The sequence below is a fragment of the Xiphias gladius genome, chromosome 8, assembly GCF_016859285.1.
Source record: "Xiphias gladius isolate SHS-SW01 ecotype Sanya breed wild chromosome 8, ASM1685928v1, whole genome shotgun sequence".
NCBI lineage: Eukaryota > Metazoa > Chordata > Actinopteri > Istiophoriformes > Xiphiidae > Xiphias > Xiphias gladius.
In genome coordinates, this window is record NC_053407.1 from 19,017,249 (window position 1) to 19,039,967 (window position 22,719).

Sequence of the window (22,719 nt, forward strand, 5' to 3'; positions counted from 1 at the left end):
AGAAACGGTCAAAACAACTTCTTTATTGTTGCATAAGAAGATGAGAAAAGAGTTGCAGTCGAAGAAGGAAATTCTAAATTTTATAGAAACATTTTAACCCTGTTACACCAGAGTGTTCACTTGTCAGCGTAATTGTCATTTTTTAATTTTTCAAATGGAGTCACGTGAGAGATAAAGAAAAAACATCACTTGTACATCAACTGGTTCAAGATACTGTCAGGCAATCCTATGAGCACTAAATTAATCCTACACAGAATGTGAAAAGTAAGCCAAGACTTAACTACAGCACTAACGGAAAGAAAAGATAATTCCCACACTTTACTGGATTATAAAACCAAACAGATACAATCAATTTATGATGCAGAAGAGGAGAAAAACATTACTCCCTTTAGGTAGTGTAGGGCGTAGGGAATAAGATTTGTCATTTATGGAGATATGCATCAAGCCAGAGGTCTCCTGAGTTTTTCAGTGACCTGAAAAAGAAAAATGAGAGGAAAAAAAACATCAGTTAATAAATAGCTTAACTATCAAGCAAGTGGCCCCATCACTCTTCCGTGTTCTCTAGTAAATCTGAGAGCCTTGCAAGAATATGTAGCAGAGTTGGTCATCATGAAATAGACATATTGTTGTTGCATTCTGTATTCATTATTCTGTCAACTGCACTTTAGGTCCATTACTTTGTTTAGGAAATCTGTGTACACACAGACACACGCGCACTTTTTTTGTAGTGTTTTTTTAGGCATCTTATAACCTCAAAGTGCTCATCCTGGCAGTAAATTAATATACTACTCTCATTATCGGCAGTACCTGACAATGTCAGCGAGGCCTTGCCGCAGAGTTTTCATCTGGTAAGGAATGCCGTATTTCTCACACAGCGCGCGCACCAGCGGGGCCACCAGGTGGTAGTTGTGTCGCGGCATCGTAGGAAACAAACTTCGGAGAGAAAAAAAGCAACAGGATGCGTTCATGAGAAAATATTGTCTCCAACCTGTGTCACCATTTGTTTTTAGGCAGTTCAGTATAGTGAAAACTAATATTAAATTGGTTTGCAGTCAGTAAAAATTAAAGTAAAAAAGTAAAAAAAGTAAAAATTGTCTTTTCTCAGTTCCACAAGCATGAGATGTCAACTTCACGTCTCCAAATAGATCACTTTGTGCTTTGTAGTTACCAAATTCACTCAGGATCCAGAAACGTAACCCCCTTAACATACTGTTCGCTGAAAACCAATTTTCTCAGTCAGCTTCGTACTTTGAGTGACGTTGTCCTACACAACTGTCTTCCAAAGAACTTAGAAGCGTTAGAAGAAGAGAGATTCTCTGCTTCTTTCTTCTTCTCATTGAAGCTCTACTGTACAATGTGGGCACTGAGTAAAATATTCAAATAATTTTATACACATTTCACCACAATTCAGACAGATCTTTCAAAAATGTGGGATCTCCACTGGAATTTAAAATTAAGTTCAGTGGGTTCAAGGAATGTTTGGCTGCACAGTTCAAGTTTGTAATGGCAGGCCACTGCCTCTTAAAGAGTTAAAATGTTGGTATGATGATTTTCGGCCTTTGACTTCGAGGACACAGTTCCTGGACCGTAATAGTTTGGCTGCAAAACACTTGATGGTGATTTTGCAGCAGAAGCTTTCAGAGATGTTTGATGGACCCTTAATGCTTTAAACACCCGTAGAACGATTTCTTCTAATTTAATTTCAGTACACTGAAAAGAAAGCTGACATTGCACCTTAGGAGCTCTGTGTGTTTTTCCCACCAACTTTCAGCTGACATCATGAGTCCACTCCTGAGACTCAGTGATTTGACTTACTGGTGTTCGATTTGAAAGTTGAGGTGTCCACTGAACCAGTCGTTGAAGAACGACTGCTCAATATTACAGGTGGCTTGCAGCTAAAGAAGAAGATCAGACAGAAAAGTGCAGATGAGTTGATACATCAGCAGAACCTGCGGGTGACTGTGGATTTCACGGCAGCCAGAGGACTCCTTAATAAACCAGTTACCTGCATGGTTAACCAGTCCTGGTGCTTCTCGTGGTCGATGTCCATCGGCAGATGATTCATCTGAGTCACCCACACAAACCAGTGACTCTCCAGAAACCTGTAACATTCACAACAATGCCACACCAGTCACTGAATAATGTGTCACACCATGTGATCAAGGTGTTGTGTCAAACCGTGTGTATCATCTCCTAATGAGGGATTTTTCATAAAGTATTTGTAAGTTGAAACTAACGGGTTTATTTATGTTAATACGTAATTTATTAATGATTAATCAGCGTCAGATCAGGTTATGAAAAATGCCTTTTACTGCTATATATATATATGTGTGTGTGTGTGTGTGTGTGTGTGTGTGTGTATACATATATTATTATGATAATTATGTTAGATTTTGTGTCATTTTTGTGGCAAGGTTTATTGAGATGGGTGTATAGTGTGGGGAAACATGCTACACCTCAAATTACAGTTGGTAACTTGGGGTTGAGTTTTTAACAAAATTGTATAAACAGTGAAGAAAAACTTCCTAATTGAGAAATCACTTTTTCGAAAAGAACTACCCAAAACTCATTCATTACTCGCTACAAAAATATTGAACATTATAAAATATGTTTCATCAAAAAGTGGCACCAAAAAGTTTCAAGTTAATATTCATTCAGATCCATTACCTGACGAAGCCGATGAGCGCAAATGAGCCAAACAGGCCATACAGGGGTATGTAACAGCAGAAGTAGCGAAGATAGTAAGACATGGACCAAACCAGATCCTGCACAAGACAAGCAGGTTAATATGATTGACATAATTCATTTGTTATGAAGAATCATGACTCCCTAACTCTTTCCATATGGTTACATCTGCAGTATTTTGTTGAATTGCTTTTCTTTAAGTGTTGTACCATGGATAATTAGGTTACATTTAACCCTCAAATAGAAAAACTCTGTATAAATTTCATTGTACCAGACAAAAGACAGGATCTTACCACCCAGTCATGGCGGGAGATCATGGTGTGCATTATGTGAATGTAGAAGTAAACTGGAATGAGCAGCGGTGGTCCCACTAAAGGAGAAACGGATAACAGTTACTCCAGTGAAGTGTTTGAGGTCTCATTCATTTTAAATGACTGTTAAAAAAAACATACCAAGAAAGAAGTACTGGTGTTGGCGATGATAGGGCATGTGTTTGATCTTTTTAATGCCATACTGCAAAAGAGAGGAGTACAGAGTTAAAGTGAGCAGCCGGTGAAAGATTAATTACTGGATCATACTGGATGTTAAACGACTCTTGCAAGGAATCAGAAATTTCAGCTTTGTGTTACTTGCCTCCACCGGTTGAGTGGCTCCAACCACAAAGACATTCAACATGTTGACATCAGGGTCCTTTTTGAAGATGTTGGGTTTAGCGTGATGCTGGAAATGTCGATGATTCCACCAGTTGGCGGAGGCTCCCTAAGAAAACTGTCTTTTAATATCTATGTAAAAAAAATGCAAGAAAAGAAACATATGATCAAGAGGACCAATCACCTTTAAATGGCCGATGACAAACTTGTGCAACACGTGATTCCAGCGGGACTTCTTGAAGACAGACAGGTGGCCAAAGTCGTGCTGCAGCCACCCAGCCTGCGACTAGAGAGAGAGAAGGGAAGCATTTTGAGATTTGTTTGCTCCAGAGCTGGATGTCAGCAGAAACATTTAGACCAAGAGATGACGATGTTGGAGTCACCTGGGCCGTTGTCAGCATGGCCGCGCACAGAAACGTCAGTATCCAGCTATTTCCCCAGAGCCAGACCATCAGCCAGGCAAGGACCTCCAGCAGCACAATGTGACCAAGGTGGAGGCAGAAGAACAAAGGCCGAGCTCGGAACAGACCCTCGCTCTCTGCCTGCGCGCGTAGAGTCTGGAAATCCTGTATGATTGCACCCTGAGAGCAGAGACAGACGCATCCTGTAAAGTTCAACTGCAGAACGAATAGTGTGAGGTTTTATTTGAAGCAACCGAGATGGGGCTCACATTTTTGTTTCGGTCCTGGCTGGGCTCCGTTGCTGCCAGCTCTCCGATCAGCAGGGGCTTCAGGAACTTTTGCACAAACGCTGGATCAGGATGAAAAGCAGCGAATGCCTCCTGGAAAACAGAGAAAGAGAAATCCTGTTTGTGAAGTAGTAAATGAAAAGTTAAGTACATTTTTCAGTGGCGGAAGAAGCACTCAGATCATTTACCTTTCCAATATTCTTCAGAAATATGAGTGTTATATTATTATATATATCATTTTTAGATTGGTAACACTCATACAAAAATGCACAAGTTACATTTTACTGTTCTGTAGCTGGTTGAGGTGGAGCTAGTTTGGTTTTTTACAGCGTATGGTTGTTTAGTCCAAAAGTTCCCAAACTACAGGTCAGGCTCCCTCAAAAAGCTCATGCGATAAATCTGAGGGGTCATGAGATGATTAACAGGGTAGGAAAGAAAAAAAAACAAAGTTCTGCTGCAGATATTTTTTTTCCTTTTTCAGGCTTTTCTCTCATTTTTGCTTTTTTTTGGGGGGGGGGGTCCAGTTATTCAAATAAAACCAACTGAGAAGTTTAGCAGTGGAATGTCTCTTTGGTTAGGTTTTCATGTAAAATCTGAATAGGTACAGTAACTACTAACTACAGCTTTCAGATAAATGTAGTGGAGTAGAAGTATCAAGTGGCATAAACTGGAAATACTCAAGTAAAGTACAAGTACCAGAGTACAGCACTTGAGTAAATGCACTTAGTTACATTCCACCACTGACATTAGTGAACACCACAACCACAGAAAAGCAGTTTTTATTTTAAAGAAGATACAGAAAATAAGGAGCATGTTTACCGTAGCATCCTCTCCAGCATAGTGGCTGATGACACGAAGCCCTCCTGGATGCCTCTTGGCCCAATGAGTGATGTTGTAAACCTTTCGATCTATGACCAGCCACTGGTCGTTCCTGCTGCTGTGGCTCTGCACCTCTTCCCAGGTGTAGACGCGTCCGGCCCGCCCGCCGCCCGGCTCCGTCAGCTGGCCTCCGCCCCCCATCCTCGCTGCCGCCTCTGGCCTCGATCCACCTGCGCTCTAAAGGGCAACTCGGCCGCGAGGTCTGGGTCACACCTGGATGTGAGAAACGGTCTGTTTGACAACCCCTCCCGACGGTCAGCGACTGCGCAGAGGGAGCGCGGCTTTAACCTGTTGCTCTCTTTACTTCGGCCACGCAGCTAATTGAAACACAAGTGAAGTTAAGACCTCGTCGCTAATAATTGATGATGAAACCCGACAACCAGGAGGGCTCATGGCGGAGCGGCGCGGGTTTCATCCGCTGAGTTTGCACCATTTGTCTGGATCGACATCAGACCTGGATCCAAATGCCAAGGGCCCATCTCTAAATGAGACTCTGGTAGTAATATATATTTAGAGGCTGGAACGTGCGCGGCCAGGGGCATGTGTCTGTGTAGCAGCGCGTGTAGGCAGTCGCGGTTCATCGTAATAAGCTGTTGATGTGTAAAAAAAAAAGAAAAAAAAAAAAGGACACAAATACAAATATTTCAACCACAAACAGTCCCTCGAATAACGTTTGTCGCCGGTGTATTGATTCATTCAGCAGCAATCGCAGATAAGCAGTGGCAGGCTGTCCCTCCCCGCCGCCCCGGGCCCACTACATGAAGATGGCAAATATTTCAGACTTACAGAATCCAGATATTTGGCTACTCTCCCTGGGTCTCAGTCCCAGCAACGGGCCAGCTCACGTTGTCTGCTCCGGCTCCGCTCGGGTCCATTTTCAGTAGTAAACACCCCAAAATCCCTCGTCCGCCTCTCCTAAAGTGTCCCGGCGGCACATTCACGCACTCATTCAGTACGAATTCCCGAGCTGATCATTCGAGAGTCTTTGGGCCAATCGGCGCACAGTATATTCTGGACAGACGGCCTGATGTGCAATGGGCTCAACAAGCTGCTCGTTGCGATGTCGCCTGAGCGCTTGGATGGAAAGAGTCCGTTGGTGGACGTCAGTCAGACATTAGCCTCCATCAATGACTAATATTCACACGTACACTTCGGAGCGCCGCCAACTCAAATACTACCACTGTGTAATATTCAGGCAGGGAGAATGTGCTCCCACTCCCTCGGACGTTTTTTTTTTTTATTTTATTGCATTTTGGCCATTATCTATCACCAAAACGCAATGAAAACATCCATCTGTCTGTCTGTCTATCCATCTGTAGCTTCTATCCTTTGTAGCTTGTATTTCTCTCTCTCTCTCTCTCTCTCTCTCTCTAAACCATGACACCGAAGTACATTAATTGGTCCTTCTTCAGACAAAAGACCCTTCATTGTCCATGTTGTAAGACACCAAAGAAAAGTAGAGCTTGCTGAATATATGGAAGTAGAGCTTCTGGGCCAATTTTAGCTTATTTTATCGAATGTAATACTAAGTGATGGTGAGTAATAAGGACCTCAAATGATTTTTTGTGTGTGTCAGAACAGTCTGCATCTTCTTTAAAATGTTGTTCGACTCCAGTGTCACCGCTACAGTAAGCACAGTAAGCCATCCGTTGTCATGTCACTGTATTTCAGCCGATGCCATCTCTCAATTACAAAACTCTGGCGCTTACAGTCAAAAAAAACGAGGAGCCCTGCAAGTTTAGTGCGAGGAGTTATTGTCCTCTACGCAGCACACCGGCCACGAGCACAGCACAGCGTAGCATGGAAAATGGTCCTGTTGCGGTTCCCGCCTCCGCCAGCAGGTGGTGCAGATGCGTTCCTCTGATCGGGCACCTTCCTTGTCCTCATTTAACCCCGAGGATGCAGCAGCAGGTATCATTACAGTCTGGTGCCGTTCTGTCATCATCCGGAAACAGATGCAACAGTGTAACCGTGTAATATAACCCAGATGTGATGTTTTATTATTAATGACTTTGCTCTTGGTACATGATGATAAATGGCCGTTACAGTTTGTCGCAATTGCCTTGGCACAACCCTCAGATGATAATTAATATTTCCAAAACCACATGTGCAAACCTCAAACCACTGGGCACTTGTTCACAACAGATTTGAGCTGCTCATTCTTTTAAACAAATTGCAAATGTTTTAGCACATTAATGCAAATGAGTTGGTACAACTGTCCACAATTTGCACAATCACCAATAGAATATAACCTGCTGATCAAAACTGATTATGTTGCTTCTCAGTTGAACAGCTGTACTCTCCAAAACATGTATGAATCTTTTCGTTGTGTATGTCCATTGTAACGTCCACCAAATTTTTAAATTGCCTCTCAGGTGTAACTTGGCCTCCACTAACAAATGGGGAGTTTCCCCACGTCTTACATCAGCCAATCACACTTTCTGTCAAGTGGGCTGACAGGTGCTGTTCATGTAGAGCTTGACCACGACACAAATCACCACCAGCTCTGAACATCGGGGGAGCCTGGTCAGGTGAATGACGAACAGGGCCAACTGCCTGCTCGAGGAAGAGGAAGATGAGTAAGGATCCGTGGTGGTGAAGTGAGGGGAAGACTAGAGGAGGAGGCAGAAGAGTAGAGACATGGAGACATAGAGCTGTCCAAGGGTGAAATACAGGGCACAGTTGTGGACCATGTAATTAAGAATGGTGTGAGCACACATATTCCCACTATTGGCCCATACAAAGCTCAGAAACTCCAGACGTTCTTGGACATCTTCTACAGAAACCTTATCCTTGAGAATGAGACAGGTTCAGAAAAGGCAAGACTTACCAACTTTTGTAATAGTGTGGGGATAATGTGCTGTGAGCTTCCGCTATGCAAATGTCGACAGGGAGTTATTTGCCATCCACAAAAGGATTTTGATGTGGTGGATTCCTTCCACCATTTTCTCCATTCCTGAATCCAGCTGAAGAATTTGTTTCCGCATGGAGGTGGAAGGTGTGTGATCATCGGTCTCAAGACCAAATGTCTTGAATGAAGAATGTTCATACATTACATACATACATTTTTCTCTACATTATTTTCCTTTCTTTTTGTATTGATGTATTTTTGTAATGTGCTGTGTAGGTCATGTGTTTGCTGTTTTCTACTTTACCCTAAGTAAAAATACAGTAACAATTGAAAATGTGATTGCAATGTGTAATGTAAAACCTTTGTACTGTTGCATCTGAATCATAATCAGTTTGATACACAAGAGCATTCAGTTAGCCAGACAAAAATAATATTCTAGTGCAGTGAACAATCAGTGTCAATGAAAAAATAAGACTGAGATGTGGATTTAAGGAACATTTCCAGGGTCCACTGCCACACTGCAAAAATTTTGGCCGCCATTGTTTACACAGTGCCAAAGGAAGTTTTAATTTTGAGGGCACTGACTTTTATATGAGACCATAACTTTGTTTTGAAGCATGATTACAAAAAAAAATTTTTTGGTGAGTTATGGTGTTGTGCTGGACCATATAAGCTGTTTTGACAAAAGCACCTAGAGCTTTCAGAATGGTAACACTGCTTCAAGAAATGAGCCAAAGCAACTGAGAAAAAACTGTCTATATTTCTATATTTGTTTGGGTTTTTCTGTGTTTCCCATGCCGGCTAGGTCGTGCAGTGCTTCATCTGCATTCAACACATTCACCTCAGCAGTCACATCCATTCACTTCCCCGAGGTCCCTGTCTGTCTGTCTGCTGCTTACAGTCCATTGTTTCATTTCAGGGTCGTTTCAATGCGATGCAGAAATGTGCAAATCAGCTCTTTTGGTCCTCAGCATATCAGACAGGATTATCCTCAAGCAGCGTGCAGTCTGTCTCCCCGTTTGTCCGCCTCTTCTGCCACAGTTCATCAGGCTGACAGAAGCGCTGCACATCTGACCCCGGCAGCTTTTCCAGGCTTTTCTTTAGTATCACAACCAACAAAGCACACTGTCATTCAGGAAACCTGTCTGCTATTATCAAGTATTCAATACTCAAATTGTACTTGAGTACAATTTGGATGTAGTAAATTGTAGTAGTCATAGTATTATCTCAGCACCACCTGTACCTGAGGCAAAAATAGTGTTCACACATGAATAAAGCAGGAATTTTAAAAGAGACTATTCCTTGCAATGGCTACTCAGACTTCATATAAATATGTACGTTTTGTTGCTGGTACTATACGGTGGTGGGAGAAGTATTCAGATCTGTTGCTGAAGTAAACAGCAATAATGAAAATGTAAAAGTACTCCATTACAACTAAAAGTCCTGTCCTATCCTATAAAATCATATGTAAGAAAAACTACAGAGGTATTATCAGCAAAATATACCAGCAAAAGTAGACATTACACAGACAAACGGCTATCAGTGTTACATTATCACTGTATTATTAGTATTTGCATTATTATTGTTTTTGCATCAGTATTGCTGATGTTTTACTTTGTAAGTACTATTTCAATGTAGTGAGTCAAGGAGGAGCTAATTTTTATTCTTTTATATACTGTTGGTAGTTTAATAACATAACAATTTAAAATGTGGAATTGTAGTATAAAGTATCTAAATAGATACTACATAAGACAAAAGCCTCAAGATTTAGATTTTAGATTCAGATACAGCACTTGAGTAGATTGGTCACATTCCACCGGTGGTGCCACACTTTAAGGAACATTATGCAGTTGTAATGGAGTATTTTCACATTGCTCTTAGTGGAAAAGATGTGAATATTCTTTTACTAGAAAGTTAATCTTTGCTGTAACCGTGTTGCCCTTCTATTTAAAACTTGCTCTGGGGACTTTCAAATGTTGGAGCTATTTTGAGCCACAGTGTACAACTATATTTTAGTAGTGTCACATTCATTTCAATCTATGTCGCATTTTTTTTTTGTATCTATCTATTTATCTATCTAAGCCGTCCAGGAGGATTTCAGGTCATCAGCCACTGTAATGGAGAGGATACCACGGTAAATGTGCTTGTTATATGTGGTGGAGTGAACGTCGACCACATTTAACGAGCGTAGTGCAGACTGCAGATCATAATTTAGAATCAATGCTGAATAGGTTATTTGAAAAAAAGAGTGTAAAATACCACAATAATCACCACCTAATACCACTATAAGAGAAAAGATGAAATTAATGAATCCATAAGTCTGTTTGGTTCTTGCATTTGTGTCCAGTTGAACACTGTGAGTGTTGACGGCAGTTCATATGTTATTTTTGTGTCTGTTCTGTGTCGAAGCAGAGAGTCACATGAAAGCTGTCGCCACTGCTTTTTAATTGGTCTATAAAAACCTGCTGAGGCTAATGTGTATGGTGTCTGATACAAACCAGTACAGGAATGACCATCTTTGGAGGTCCAGGAGACTGTGTGGTGATTGCAGGTCTTTTACCGCTCTGCATGTATTAATGTGTGAATATGTACTTACAGTGGTGGTAGACGTATTTGGATCCTTAACTTGCACAAAGTAAAAACACTCAAGTAAAACCCTTGCATTGAAGATGCTACTGCAAGAAAAGCATTTAACTATCATAAGCAAAATGTATCAAATGAAAGTACTTCTTATGAACTATAATTGCTCCTGTCAGTGTTTTATATTGGATTTTATTACTGATTTCTTAATGTATTTTTAATGTTGTAGCCGGTCGAGGTGTTTCTTTTCTGGTTTTACGGTAACACATGACCATGGCTACATGGTAAGGGGCCCAAACAAGATATTCAATACAACAATCACACGATGATGACGAAAAAAGTCACTTAAACAAAAGGGATAACGTTCTTCAAGAAGGAAATTTACAGATACCCTTTGGCTGATCCACGCGTAAAACCAAAATGTCCATACTTTGTACTTTAAAAAATCATCTTGTGTTTTGTATGTAAAGCTTTAATCTTCAGAATAACTTACGCATAGTGTCGCAGTTTTCTTAAAAAAAGAAAACAGGTCTTAAAACATGCGAGAGATGGGAGAGAAAGTTTTTTTTTCAACAGACTCACGAACACACACACACACACACACACACACAGACACACACACACATGCACGCACTGACCATGTGATGTGAATGCCCCTTGTTCCGGTTACAGAGGAGGGAGGGAGCGATCAGTTGAATGTAAACCTTCACGCCGATGGAGAAGCGGCCAACATCAGGAGCAGCGTCGCTCAGCCGGTCAGCGCTGCAGTTTGCTTTCTCCAGCGCGGATGAAAAACTCCGGGAGACCTCGGCCTCTAATGCGGAGCAGCTGCGTTAAGGAGGGGACAGACTTCCATCAACTGTTTTTCCTTTGCCGCTGGCCGGGTCGCTGAGCTGCGCACACACTGTGGGCTTATCCACCCGGCAAGAAGAGGGGCGGTAAACCGACTTTCTGGTGTCCTAGCCTGGCACTTTTTTCCTGCTCTTAGAGAGAGGCCGGATCACGTGAACAGGTGACCTCAAAGCTGCGCGTTATCTTTCTCTTAAAAGCCTCCAGGAGGTTCAAGAGCAGGGGAGAGGGTAAGGACAGCAAGAATTCAATTTCAGCTCAACATTCAGCTCTACTTTGTTGAGCTCAACTTCCAGCAACATTATTACTACTATCATTACTATTACTCCAGAGTTTGTTAGATATATTCCATTGGTGTTTTTGTGATGAAGCACTAGATGAAGGGACAAAGAGAAACCAGACAAACTGCTTGCATGGCTGCAAGAGTGTTAATTGTCCCGGACCATGATGCTGTTTGCCTCCGGTGGGTTCAACCACAAAACAACAGCAGGCCCCAGGCGGAGAGTTAACTTGTCACAGACACTACCTCGTCAAATGACTCTGTCCTGACTCACATAGGAGTCAGGGGCTGCGGCCCAGAGCATGGGCAACTCCTCCAGGAAGGGAGAAGGAGAAGAAGAAGAGGAGGGGGGGAAGGATGGCGAGGAGGCAGTGGTCGAGGCAGAGCTTCCCCTGGGGGTGGAGGAGTTGTTGGAGAGTGGAGACCCTGTGCTGGACTTGAGCTACCGTAAATTCAAGCGGTTACCGTCACGTGTTTGTGGACTGATGCACCTGGAGAAGCTGTATGTTTGCGGAAACAGCCTGCGCACTCTGCCGGTCGGCATCTCCCAGCTGCACGGTCTGCGGATACTCGCCCTCGACTTCAACAAGATGGAGGATGTTCCATTGGCCATCTGCCAGCTCACTAACCTCACTCGCCTCTACCTGGGCAGCAACAGGCTGATGAGTCTCCCACCTGAACTGAGGAACCTGCAGAGTCTGCGCTGCCTGTGGGTGGAGAGCAACTACTTCCAGAGATTTCCACGGGAGCTCTACAAACTGCCCCACCTCAAGTCCCTCCAGATCGGGGACAACCGGCTGAAGACGCTGCCTCCTGACCTGTGGCGTATGGAGGCTTTGAGGGGATTATGGCTCTATGGGAACCGCTTTGATACCTTTCCCAAAGTCCTGCTGCGCATGGAGAACTTGGAGATCTTAGACCTGGACCGCAACAAGATATCGGAGTTTCCCAGTCTGAAGCGTCTCCGATCCCTGCGCCTCTTCTCCTACGACCACAACCCCAGTAAGGACCCTCCTAAAGTGGGCGAGGAGGTGCTGTTAGTCGGGGAAGGGGCTGCAGAGCTGTTGGAGGCGCGTGAGGCCAGGAAGGAGAGGCGACGAAAAGCCGCAGAGAAAGAGGCCGAGGAGTTAGCCCTGGCAGGAGAGGAGCCGGTGATTCACGGCATCCTGAAGAACAGCAGCTCAAAACAAGCAACAGCTGAAGCTGCAGTGACCGTAGGGGATGCAGATGTCAAAGAGGAAGAGACCCTGGTTAAGGAGGAGGAGGAGGGGGAGGTGGAGCTGCCATTCACAGACTACGATGGAGCTGAGCTTGAATATGATGAAGAGGGTGTTGAATATGAGACAGAGGAGCTGATTTGTGAAGGAGAGGGGTTTGAGTATGAGGGCGAGGAGCTGGAGTACGAAAGGACTCAGATGGACTATGAGTATGATGATGGGACACGTGGAACTGGACACGGGGAGACAAGATGAATAGGCATGTAAAACCCTCCATACATCAGGGTGATCTGCAGGCAGGTGGAGGTGGATGATAGAAAATCCACACAGAGTTTTTTAAAGAAGTTGACACAGGGTGAGTATGGGACTTGCTTAGCTGCGCTGCTAATTTCTAATCTGTTAACTGTGAAAATGAAGTTGGGCATTATGATACTATACAATGACAGCACCTGTAACATCTCAATCAGCTGCAAATTACCAAACCAGAGCAGGACTCAGTTGGAATGAGTGTGTGTGTATTCAGTGTGTATGGCTGCTTTACATGAGGGTTGTTTTCTGAGTGTAAACAGGAGACCCAGTCTTCCATTATTAAATATTAACTCAGCTGATGAAGTCGGTGTCGATCATTTTTTGGAAAAATTTTTCCTAACTCGCAACCGGTGAAGGCACCAGCTTCTGTTTACTTGACTGACACACTGTAATATTTCCACACATCATGGTCCGTGTCTGTTTTATGTGCTTGCCAGTGCTCGCCTCGTTGCTATTTTCATAACCGAGGCAGTGCGCGCATGTAAATGTTGTATTGGATTTAGATTTACAAAGTATTTATGACATGCTAAACACAACCCCCCAAACCTTGTCAGCGTTGTATAAGCAGTCCTGGGAGTGTCAGTGCCAAGAAAGAGATGGAGACAAGCAGGATTATTACAGCGATGAATAGCTGGGGTGCCTCACCATAAAAGGTAAGTCCATAGGGAGGCTCCAAACATGAAATGCATGGACATTCACATAAAAAAAAAAAAAACCTGAAGCCATCTGCAGGTCAGAGGCTCAGGTCCGTCATGACCTTTGTATACTTTTTGTGGGTGACTACACCTTCTCTACATCCGTCTCTAACATGAAGCAGGCCCGGCCCTTGTTCTCCTCTCATCTCTGCACTCATTATTCATGTGGGGTTCGTATGTAATCCAATCCTCTTTCCCTCCACGTATCTTTTTCTCACATCTCATTGAAAGAGTGAAATATTTATCCCGATGCTGAAATATTTATGCTGGTTCTCGTGCGTCAGCGTGTCCCTCTACTCCTGTGTCTGTGCTGGGATAACGGTTGCAGAAAAGACTCAAACTGATCACTGCTTCTTTAAGATTTCAAAAAATTGACACGCAATGTGGCCCTTTTCAGACATATATTATATATTCAGTATATGTAAGGGTATTTGTATCATATCTAGGACTGCAACTGGCAATTATTTTCGTTATCGACTGGTCATTTGGTCTTTAAAATAGAAATCAGTGGAAAGTGGCCATTACAGTCAGAAAAGTGATTAAGATTCAACCTCTGGGGAGCAGGAATACCTGTACAGAAATTGCATGACAGTCCATCCAGCACTTGCTGAAATATTTCAGCCCGGGCTAAAGTCGTGGACAGACCAAAAAAACTCTACATTGTCATCACGAGGGCTTCTAGCATGACTACAATGTCCATAAAGTATGTCATTTCATTGTTCACCCCAAGAGGATGTATAGGCAGCTAATTAAACATGATCTACTATCTATACTTTGCCGACAAGCTGCATGCGTTATGTATCTTTTGTTTTGACACAGCAATCTAGTTTATTTGACTTGTGTTGATAATGTAAAGCCGCGGCCGTTTCTGAGAGTTGGTCCACAGTATGTGTACTGTATGGAGCTGCAGTACATGGCTCATAATTTGACGCTGGTGGAAACTCAGTCCTCCTCCTTGGCCCGTGCTCTGCCGCTCGTTCCACAGCTGTGGGTGGCAAAACAGTCTGACACATCGCAGACATCCATGGGAATCGGTGCCATACTCAGTCTGAGTAATTATTTTCCTCATTGGTTTACACTCCTCTCACTCTCTGTAGGTCAGTGACAGGGAGGCGGTCAAAGACAATAAACCATCGCCTTCGCTCCCTCTTTGGCTTTCCCAACACTTACTTCACACAACTGCTTGACTGGCGGCTTTTCAACTCACACAAAAAGGATTTCACCAAGAGATGAAAATTAGCCTCTTTTTGACAGGACCATTGTGAAACAGCACAGACGTGGGAGTGATTGAGATTTTCAGGATTTGATTATAAGGAAATGTAATACTGCAACGGTTCTCTCTCAGAACTCCAGAGGTTTTATTCCTCCACAAAATACAGGCTCTTCTAAAGAGAAAATAAATACCCATAGTAATGTGTTGACAAGAAACCCAAAATTTAATTTTTGCGATGAGTAGCCATGAAGACAACATCTCAGGTATGTGAAGTTTTAGCCCCTAAAGATGAACCTGTGAAGTAAAAAAGGCGTGATGTAAGTCAAAGGAAACATGATCATGATGGGACTTGACGTGGTCAGCATGTGTGTACCTGTCCATGTCCCGGAGATTGTAGCCATTGTTCATTTTTGCACTGATGATTCCTGCACCTGTGTGGCCAGATCTCAGCTTTTCTAAATCAGCTTCACAACAGAATCTGGAAAATAAAGTTTTTAACTGGATACTTTACTCAAGTACAAATTTGAGGTATTTGTACTTCAGTTCTATACGACTTTATACTTAAACTCCACTACATTTCAGAGGGAAATATTGTAGTTTGTATTCCACATTTATCTTACACCTGAAGTTACTGGTTACTTTGCAGATAAAGCTTTTACATACAAAACAAGCTCTAAAAATGTGATGCACTGTTAAAGATTAAATTACCCAAGTGTATGAAATAGGTAAAATTAGCTCCACCTCAACCAACTACGACAATAATTACAGACTTTCACATTAATACAGCTATATTAATGATCTGCTGATATAGTATATAATAGTACTGGTAGGACACTGCTAGGGGACATTTTCTGAATTATATGTACTTGTGTACAGTTTGGTATTAACTCTTTTACTTAGGTGAAGGATCTAAATGCTTATTTTATCACTGCTGAAAGTACCATACACACTTACTTGCTCTTATAATGTGTAGTGAAGTGTGAACAATCAAAAGGTGTATTAGGGAAAGCCTGGTTGTTCGGAGCATTTAGAAGAGACCCCGTGGGCTCCTACAATACACACAACAAACACAACAGAACAGTCCAAATAACCGCTCCAATCACAGAAGTCTGAAGTAATATTTATTAAAGGAAAAGACTGTAAGATAAAAATGTTTAACTTTTTTTCCAATAGTCCTCTCAGTTGGTGCATTACTTTTAGACTGGGGTGATGACAGAAGGGAGGTCTAGAGGAGCAGAGGAGATGGTGTTAAAGTGATTCAATCTAAATCTACCACACTGGCTAGGATGGGGCCAGTACTCACTGGGCAGGCCAAGGGAGCGATGGAACCTCGAGTGAATCCTGTTTCTCGACAAGAATGGCTGCGCAGGCCCGGTATCACCTCAGTGCCCTCAAACACAAGCACAGAAGGACACTGTCAAGCCTCAAAGCTTTACACATAATAAATTCACAACGCGGTTCCTTTTTTCAACATGAAAGGGAGGGCAGAGTCAGAGTACTGTGCATCAACCTGCAGAAATGACGGTGGCAAGAAGTCGATTTTCGTCACTGAGCTCTGAGTCTGGCGAGGTTCGACTGGAAGCTGAAGTTTGCAAAGACATAAAAGATAAAAGTAGTAGAAAGCCAGACTAGAAATAAGAAATAACTGGTGTACTGCGCGATTACACCTCTCAATAGACGTGCAAAGGCTGGTATGCTGTGTATCTGATTCATAGCCCGAGCTCATTTGTTCCTACTGAAGATGTAAATCTTTAAAAAGTGGTCACAAATGTATAATTTATTTCTAAAAAGGCTTGGTAACTTCCTAAAACTTCTCGCCACTGTAGTTTGTGGCAAACATTAGTCAAACAGGAGTTAATAGTGCAGTCGTTGAGGATTATTTTTAACCTATATTGTGCTCAAGCAGAGTAATTACAACAGCAGGACGGCGTATGTGGCATTGATTTAAAATAAACCCTGCCCAGGGGATTATAATTAAGGGACATGTCCCCCAGTGCAATGGTGTAGCTCATTTATGTGTTTTTAATAGTTTTCTGGACAACAATGGAGGTGAATTGCGCAGAGGAATACATTTATCAGGTTTTTCTTGTTAGTAGGATCAATTAATTGTTCGTTTTGATCTTTTCCTGGAATTTATTGACAATAAGAAAAATAGAAATATAGAAATATAAAATATATAGAATATCATCAGATGTATCCTTAGTAAACACAACTCACCCTGCTGCTGTTCTTCTCCTGAAAAGTGTTAAGGTGAAGGTCCGTCCCCTCAGTGAAACCAGTCTCTGCCTTAGGACCTATAGTCACATGGTTTTGGGAAACTGGAGCAAGAGCAACAGTGTAATTTCACGGTTTGTACAAACAACAACTTATAACAAGTGTTCATTCATTTTGTTATGACACAGCAGCCTGTAATATATACATGTATATATTTATATGTTTTTGTCTCCCTCTATTCCTGTTTTCTATCATCTTTAAACCACAAATTCACATGAACTTTTAGTCTCAGCATTTTCAGGCTTTATTTTACCTGCTGGTGCGAGACGATGAGGCACAAACAATCTTTGGTATTCTGTCTGAAGAAACATATTCATGCAGCCAGATAGAGAGAAATTTACTATTCAGTATTTATAGTATGTGTGACACCATTCAACATCTCCCCAGTGCATCGATATTGTTACTAGGTCCTACCTTGTCCTCGCCAGTCACTGTTTTCGGGTGACTCCTCAGCTGATAGAAGCCGCTGTCTCTGGGTTTGTTAATGAGTTTTGGCAAAGACCCCGAACACTCAGACCGGATGTGAGGCTGGTAATGCCGTTTGGTTTGAGACGTGAAACTGTCAGATAACAGGAGTCTGTAGACAAAAACAACACACCTGAGTTTGAGGTAACACTTGGAGGTAATCACAGTCAGGTTATCCGCTTTAATTGAATCAGTTAAGGACCTGCCAATACAGCAGCCTGTTGAAATGTGTAAATCTAATTTTTCAGTGCACTGAGCATAACAAACTAAACTTTATTCACCTATCTTGTACTGTAGCGGAGGAAAATCCACACAGGTGGTTTTGACCACTTTGGCTGAACAAACGTCTTTGTACAAACTGTGCTTAATTGAAATCTCCCAGACTGTCCTGTTTGCTTCAAAGCCCATTTTTGAGTTGGACAATTATTACTCTTAAGACTGTTATCTTCATGGAGTCTGGTGGCCTCACATAACTGCATCTAGCTCTGCCCCCTTTCAACCTGAGCAGCACCAGATGCGTTAGTTGTCTACTAAGTGGAGATTTAGGCATCACCAAATTAAAATGGGTTGCATCACACAAACTAGTTCTTATGTAGAGATCAGCGGTTACTTAATATTTAAATCCAGTAACTGCTGTAACCTTTAAATAGCGAACTGAACCAACTGACAAAGCTAATGATGTTAGTTGGGTAATACCAACCGAGACTGAAAGGGTAATAGAGGTATTGGGATAACTGACAGCAATCAATTGCCAATAATTTAAATGTAATTTTTCTAGCCAAAGCCTCTAGGGAAACAGTGCTCACCTGCTCTGACACTTACCCAAACTGAGGGTTGTCAGTGTAGTCCAGACTGGGCCTGTAATATATAGCTGGTCTCTGGTTTGCTGTAAAGCCTGTCTCACTGGGATGTCCGAGGTAAGAAGTGAAGGTCACCCTGACTGGGTCTAAGACAGTCGTACAAATATTGACCCTCCTAATCTGAATCCCAATCGGTAGGATGGAAGCTGTTTGAATGTTAAGCTTCATGTGAAATAAAAGTTTTCCCCCTCACCGTGCACTCTCTCACCATACGACGCCCTGTAAGAAGTACTATAGACTTTGAGTGTGTCCATGGTCACTCGTCCCCTGCTGCCTGTTTCTCCGACGGTCTGCGTGACTATCCTCTTCGGCTCAGCCATCCGTGACTGCTGTAATGGAAACCTTCACTGACAACAGTGACGGATAGCATAAGTCCTCAGGGTATGTGGGCACTGCAGCAAACAAAGTGTAACTCCTCTGTTTTTAGGTTTGACTGAATCCAACCAAACTCGAAGCCCTCTTAAATAGTGATTACAGCCGCTCTAGGAAATAATGCAATAAGGGGCTCCCTTTATCAAATGCTGTTTGAGTGAGGAGGACATTTCTGAGTAACAGCACCACTGCAGTACAGCTACGGGTATCTCATATTTACAGCAGATATAAGTTACCCCAGAAAAAAGAAACCTGCCACAGCAGAGGAGAGCTTCACTTTGTCTGAAGACGTACCTGCAACTCCTGGCTGTTTGTTCACCTCTTTGTCTTGTGGTGGTTTTGTAGGTAAACAGGTCTCTGTTGCTAGGTGATTCAGCACCAGGGCAGAACGCCACAGCTGAAGAATGAGTCCAGAGTGAAAGGTTGGCTGCTTACAGTTTATGTCAGATAATGTTCGACTGTATATGCTCGACTGTTGTGCTTTATTTCTTTAACACCTGTCCCATGCAAGTCATGTCTTTAATGTCAATTAATGTTGCAGCAACTGTAAGAGTCCCATTTTACTGTCAGCAGTTTATACAACGTTCAGCTGCTTTTCTGCATTTTGTAACAACAGCAGCACACTATGCTGTTAGTGCAGAGAGAAACCAACGACACAGCAAACTATTGCATGTGAACAATTCCTCTAGACCAGTGGCTCACCATCTTTTTTTGTCTTATATATCTTACAACAGTCCTGTCAGATGAGCTCAAATGCTCCAAATGTGATCTCTGAAATGGATGATTTTTGAGTTTGAGGTTATTTGCACAGGTTAAAATCATACAAAGACACAGATGACAATGAAAATGTATGCACAGGATGAGGAAAAAATCCCAGATGAGCATACCGACCAACTCTGCCTAATATATATAAAATTTGCTCTGAAGGACTTTAAGAAGAATGAAATTTGAACCAAATGAGAATAAGTTAGACTCTTCAAAATATACTTATTTCTGCTTATTACTATGTTATAGTGTGTTGTTTACATACTGCTTATAAATGCTAAACAGCAGGGGATAAAGTAAATGTAAGGGTTAAAGTATTTATTTCATTTTATCTGTTTCATTCAAATACTTTTATCTTTTTTTAAGGTAGAGAGTGGTGTATTGGTACAGTGCAGATTGTAAAGACTTCTGAGGGAAATTTGTGATTGTTGGAGGTAAAATTGACTTGAACTGACCTGAGTTTCGTGCTGCTGTAAGGTGAACTTCCCGCCTGGAGATCATTGAGTCTTACGTTTAGATGCACAGCTCCAGCCTGGACAGCTACTCCGTGTGTCCACTTGATGGCAGTGTGATGCCACAGTTGCTCTGACAAGAGTCTAGCCCAGAAAACATGTAAGATTATGTAAAAATGATGGATGGCTCGAAATTTGCATGGCATCTTGATAACAGCCTCCATGCGAGACAGCGACTTATCATCCACCGCTGTTAGCAGGGGAAAATGTGTGAACACCATCTATACATCTGCACACGTACATTTACATGAGCATCTCAGTTTCTTCCAGTGGGTACTCCACACCTGGTGTACTTAGGACACCAGGAAAAACAGTCTGAGCTGGACATCACTGTTACATTTCCAGATTCCGATATGGACATATATTCTTACCAATTAAACCTCCAACAGTAGGATTTTTGCATTAAAAGAAAAGGATAAAACAGTGTAATTTCTATCCAGTGGATCTAACACTACCTCTGCTGTGTATTACAGATCTCACATGCTCTTCAAACACACAGAATGAACACAGTATCACAGTATGATTTTCTTCACCATTTCATTATTAGGTGGGACTCTGAATGACAGTATAAAATGTAACTGCTCGGCCTTTGGATCACTAAATCTGAGAATGCAAAATAGTCACATCATTTCAACACCTTTTCCTTTAATTCTCACTTCCTACTCCTCTTTTCATCTCATTTCCTTGGGCTCAGACTGCTTCTTCACCTCTGTCACATCCCTTCTCGCTCCCTTTCTCTCTCCATCTGTCTAACGCTCTTTACCAAGTCTTTGCTTGTGTTGCCGTTCCACAATCTCTCTGGCTCGACATGCTGTTGTGCCAAGACTGGAACTGTTCATTATCTTCTCCAAAAAATAACTACGGGGAAATGCCTGCATCATTGAGAGTGACAGTCTCATTTCCTGCTTCTTTTCTCTTAAACACAATGTGCACATTGGCATTTCTAATTATAAATTCATAGGGATCCATAGAGCAGGAATAGACCAGGCACCAATGTTCATTGCAGCCAAAGATTACACCAGATGATTTCATATTAGAACAACTTCATCCTCCGAGTCAGAGAGGAGGAACTGATCAGCGGAAGCACCTGCTGCACTCCGTTTGAAATGAAAACCTGCCGACTCGCAACCCTCCTCTAATTGTTCATCTCTGCAATACATCTGTATAATTCATATATGGCTGTGCTGTAGCCGGGCTCAGTTATAGGCCAGATTCTTGTCCAAATTGAAAACTATACTCAAAATATAGACAAGGTGCAGCATGCATCTTCTGCAACAGTTTGCACTTGAGATAACACTTTCAGAGGAAGCTTAAAAGATGAAAAAAGGTGGGTGCAGAGGTTCTAAAAATAGATGGAGCTGATGCAAGCCAGGGTCTCCCGTCGAGTTAATGCACTTGGCTTGCCTGCAGCCGTCTGTTGTAGTTCAGGGAGGGACGAAACCTCGGCCCCTGTCTGCAGGAGCTCGGCTGGCTCAGTGCTCGTCTGTGTTTCCTGCCCAACTCTGTTCCTGATACTCTGCTGCTCTGGGAGGAGAATCTTGACGGTTTCTCTGTCGATTCAATAACCTGTTTCTATGTCTGCCATAGAACAGCATGGAATTAATATTAAGAGACATAAAGAGACAGCTCAGGCACTGAGACCCTTCTTTTTGTGTCAGGTCTCAGAGGTGCTCTCTCTGCCTCACCGCCTCACTGTTCTCAGTCTTATCTCCTTCCTACTTCCTTTTTGACTTCTGTACTTAATAGGCAAATCTGGCACGGTCAGTGTGGAGTAAATTGCATTGTCATCTTTTTCCATTTGAGTTTCAGTCAGCTTTGGTGCGTGTAATTCTAAGGAGGCAGACTGTAATGAGCAGAGCATAAAATAAGACATTTCCTAACATGCAGAAGACAGGCCATTCTGTAACTCAATGAGAAAGATCTTAAATAAAAGAAAAACAACCTATTTTACTATCATGCTGATGTTGCAAGAAATGGCTTTCAATGTTTATGCAATTATATATATGTGGGACTGAACCTGCAACATGTAGCTAACACAGCATAACTGAAGTGCACAGTGTCAGACGTTAGCTAAACAATGCAGGAGCTAATTAAGCTATATGACAAAATCTGCCATCATCCTTGAGAATGGGATGAAAGATTCCTTCAAAGTGTAGCATGTAGCTGTGTGATTCACTTATCTTCATGCTGACTAATGTGCTGCTCAGAAGCTTTCCACTGTACATTTTTAATTGCTCTCAAAGGCAAAAACAACCTTTGCAAATTGCCGTCTCTATCAGCAAATGATGGTACATGTTCAATTTGAATGATATCATTACAGTTTCTAATTATTCATATCGCTGTTTAATGTCACCACAATTACATTTCAGTGCACTGAAAACATTCTGATCTGGGGCAAGGTGCCTTACTTCCAATTTACTGAAATCTTAATGCTACAGCAGACAGTGACGTTGCAGCATACAGATGCTTCTAGTTTAATGGAAACAGTCTGAAGAAGGCCCTTTAAAGTTTCGACATGACAATGCACTTATGCACAGGATGCTCGGTGTGGATGGATTAGATTGCAAATCCCCAC

At 42.3% G+C, this 22,719-nt stretch overlaps 3 protein-coding genes across 5 annotated transcripts; 1 reads left to right on the top strand and 2 right to left on the bottom strand.

The window, feature by feature from the left end:
- Positions 1-22: 22 nt before the first annotated feature.
- On the bottom strand, positions 23-5,989 carry fads2 (fatty acid desaturase 2). Of its 3 annotated transcripts, none has more exons than XM_040133757.1 (13): positions 5,689-5,989; positions 4,843-5,115; positions 4,006-4,116; positions 3,719-3,916; positions 3,520-3,621; positions 3,319-3,444; positions 3,138-3,198; positions 2,979-3,055; positions 2,668-2,765; positions 2,006-2,102; positions 1,816-1,895; positions 808-933; positions 23-473 (listed from the first exon to the last, which is right to left on the bottom strand). In XM_040133757.1, the coding sequence occupies exons 2-13, from the start codon at positions 5,041-5,043 to the stop codon at positions 422-424; spliced, it is 1,329 nt and encodes a 442-aa protein (XP_039989691.1). In that variant the 5' UTR covers positions 5,044-5,115; positions 5,689-5,989; the 3' UTR covers positions 23-421. The 3 variants fall into 3 exon arrangements, with proteins under 3 accessions (XP_039989691.1, XP_039989692.1, XP_039989693.1); XM_040133758.1 differs by having other exon boundaries at positions 4,843-5,133; XM_040133759.1 differs by having other exon boundaries at positions 4,843-5,164.
- A 5,012-nt stretch (positions 5,990-11,001) lies between these two features.
- Positions 11,002-13,268, top strand: LOC120793564 (leucine-rich repeat-containing protein 10B). Its single transcript, XM_040133772.1, has one exon. It carries the CDS (start codon positions 11,765-11,767, stop codon positions 12,932-12,934), a length of 1,170 nt encoding a protein of 389 aa, XP_039989706.1. The 5' UTR covers positions 11,002-11,764; the 3' UTR covers positions 12,935-13,268.
- A 1,843-nt stretch (positions 13,269-15,111) lies between these two features.
- ppp1r32 (protein phosphatase 1, regulatory subunit 32) lies at positions 15,112-18,815 on the bottom strand. The gene is made up of 11 exons (XM_040132260.1): positions 18,689-18,815; positions 18,458-18,581; positions 17,585-17,747; positions 17,424-17,469; positions 17,114-17,214; positions 16,407-16,478; positions 16,200-16,286; positions 16,056-16,121; positions 15,851-15,945; positions 15,270-15,374; positions 15,112-15,190 (listed from the first exon to the last, which is right to left on the bottom strand). Exons 1-11 carry the CDS (start codon positions 18,813-18,815, stop codon positions 15,172-15,174), a joined length of 1,005 nt encoding a protein of 334 aa, XP_039988194.1. The 3' UTR covers positions 15,112-15,171.
- Positions 18,816-22,719: the final 3,904 nt, after the last annotated feature.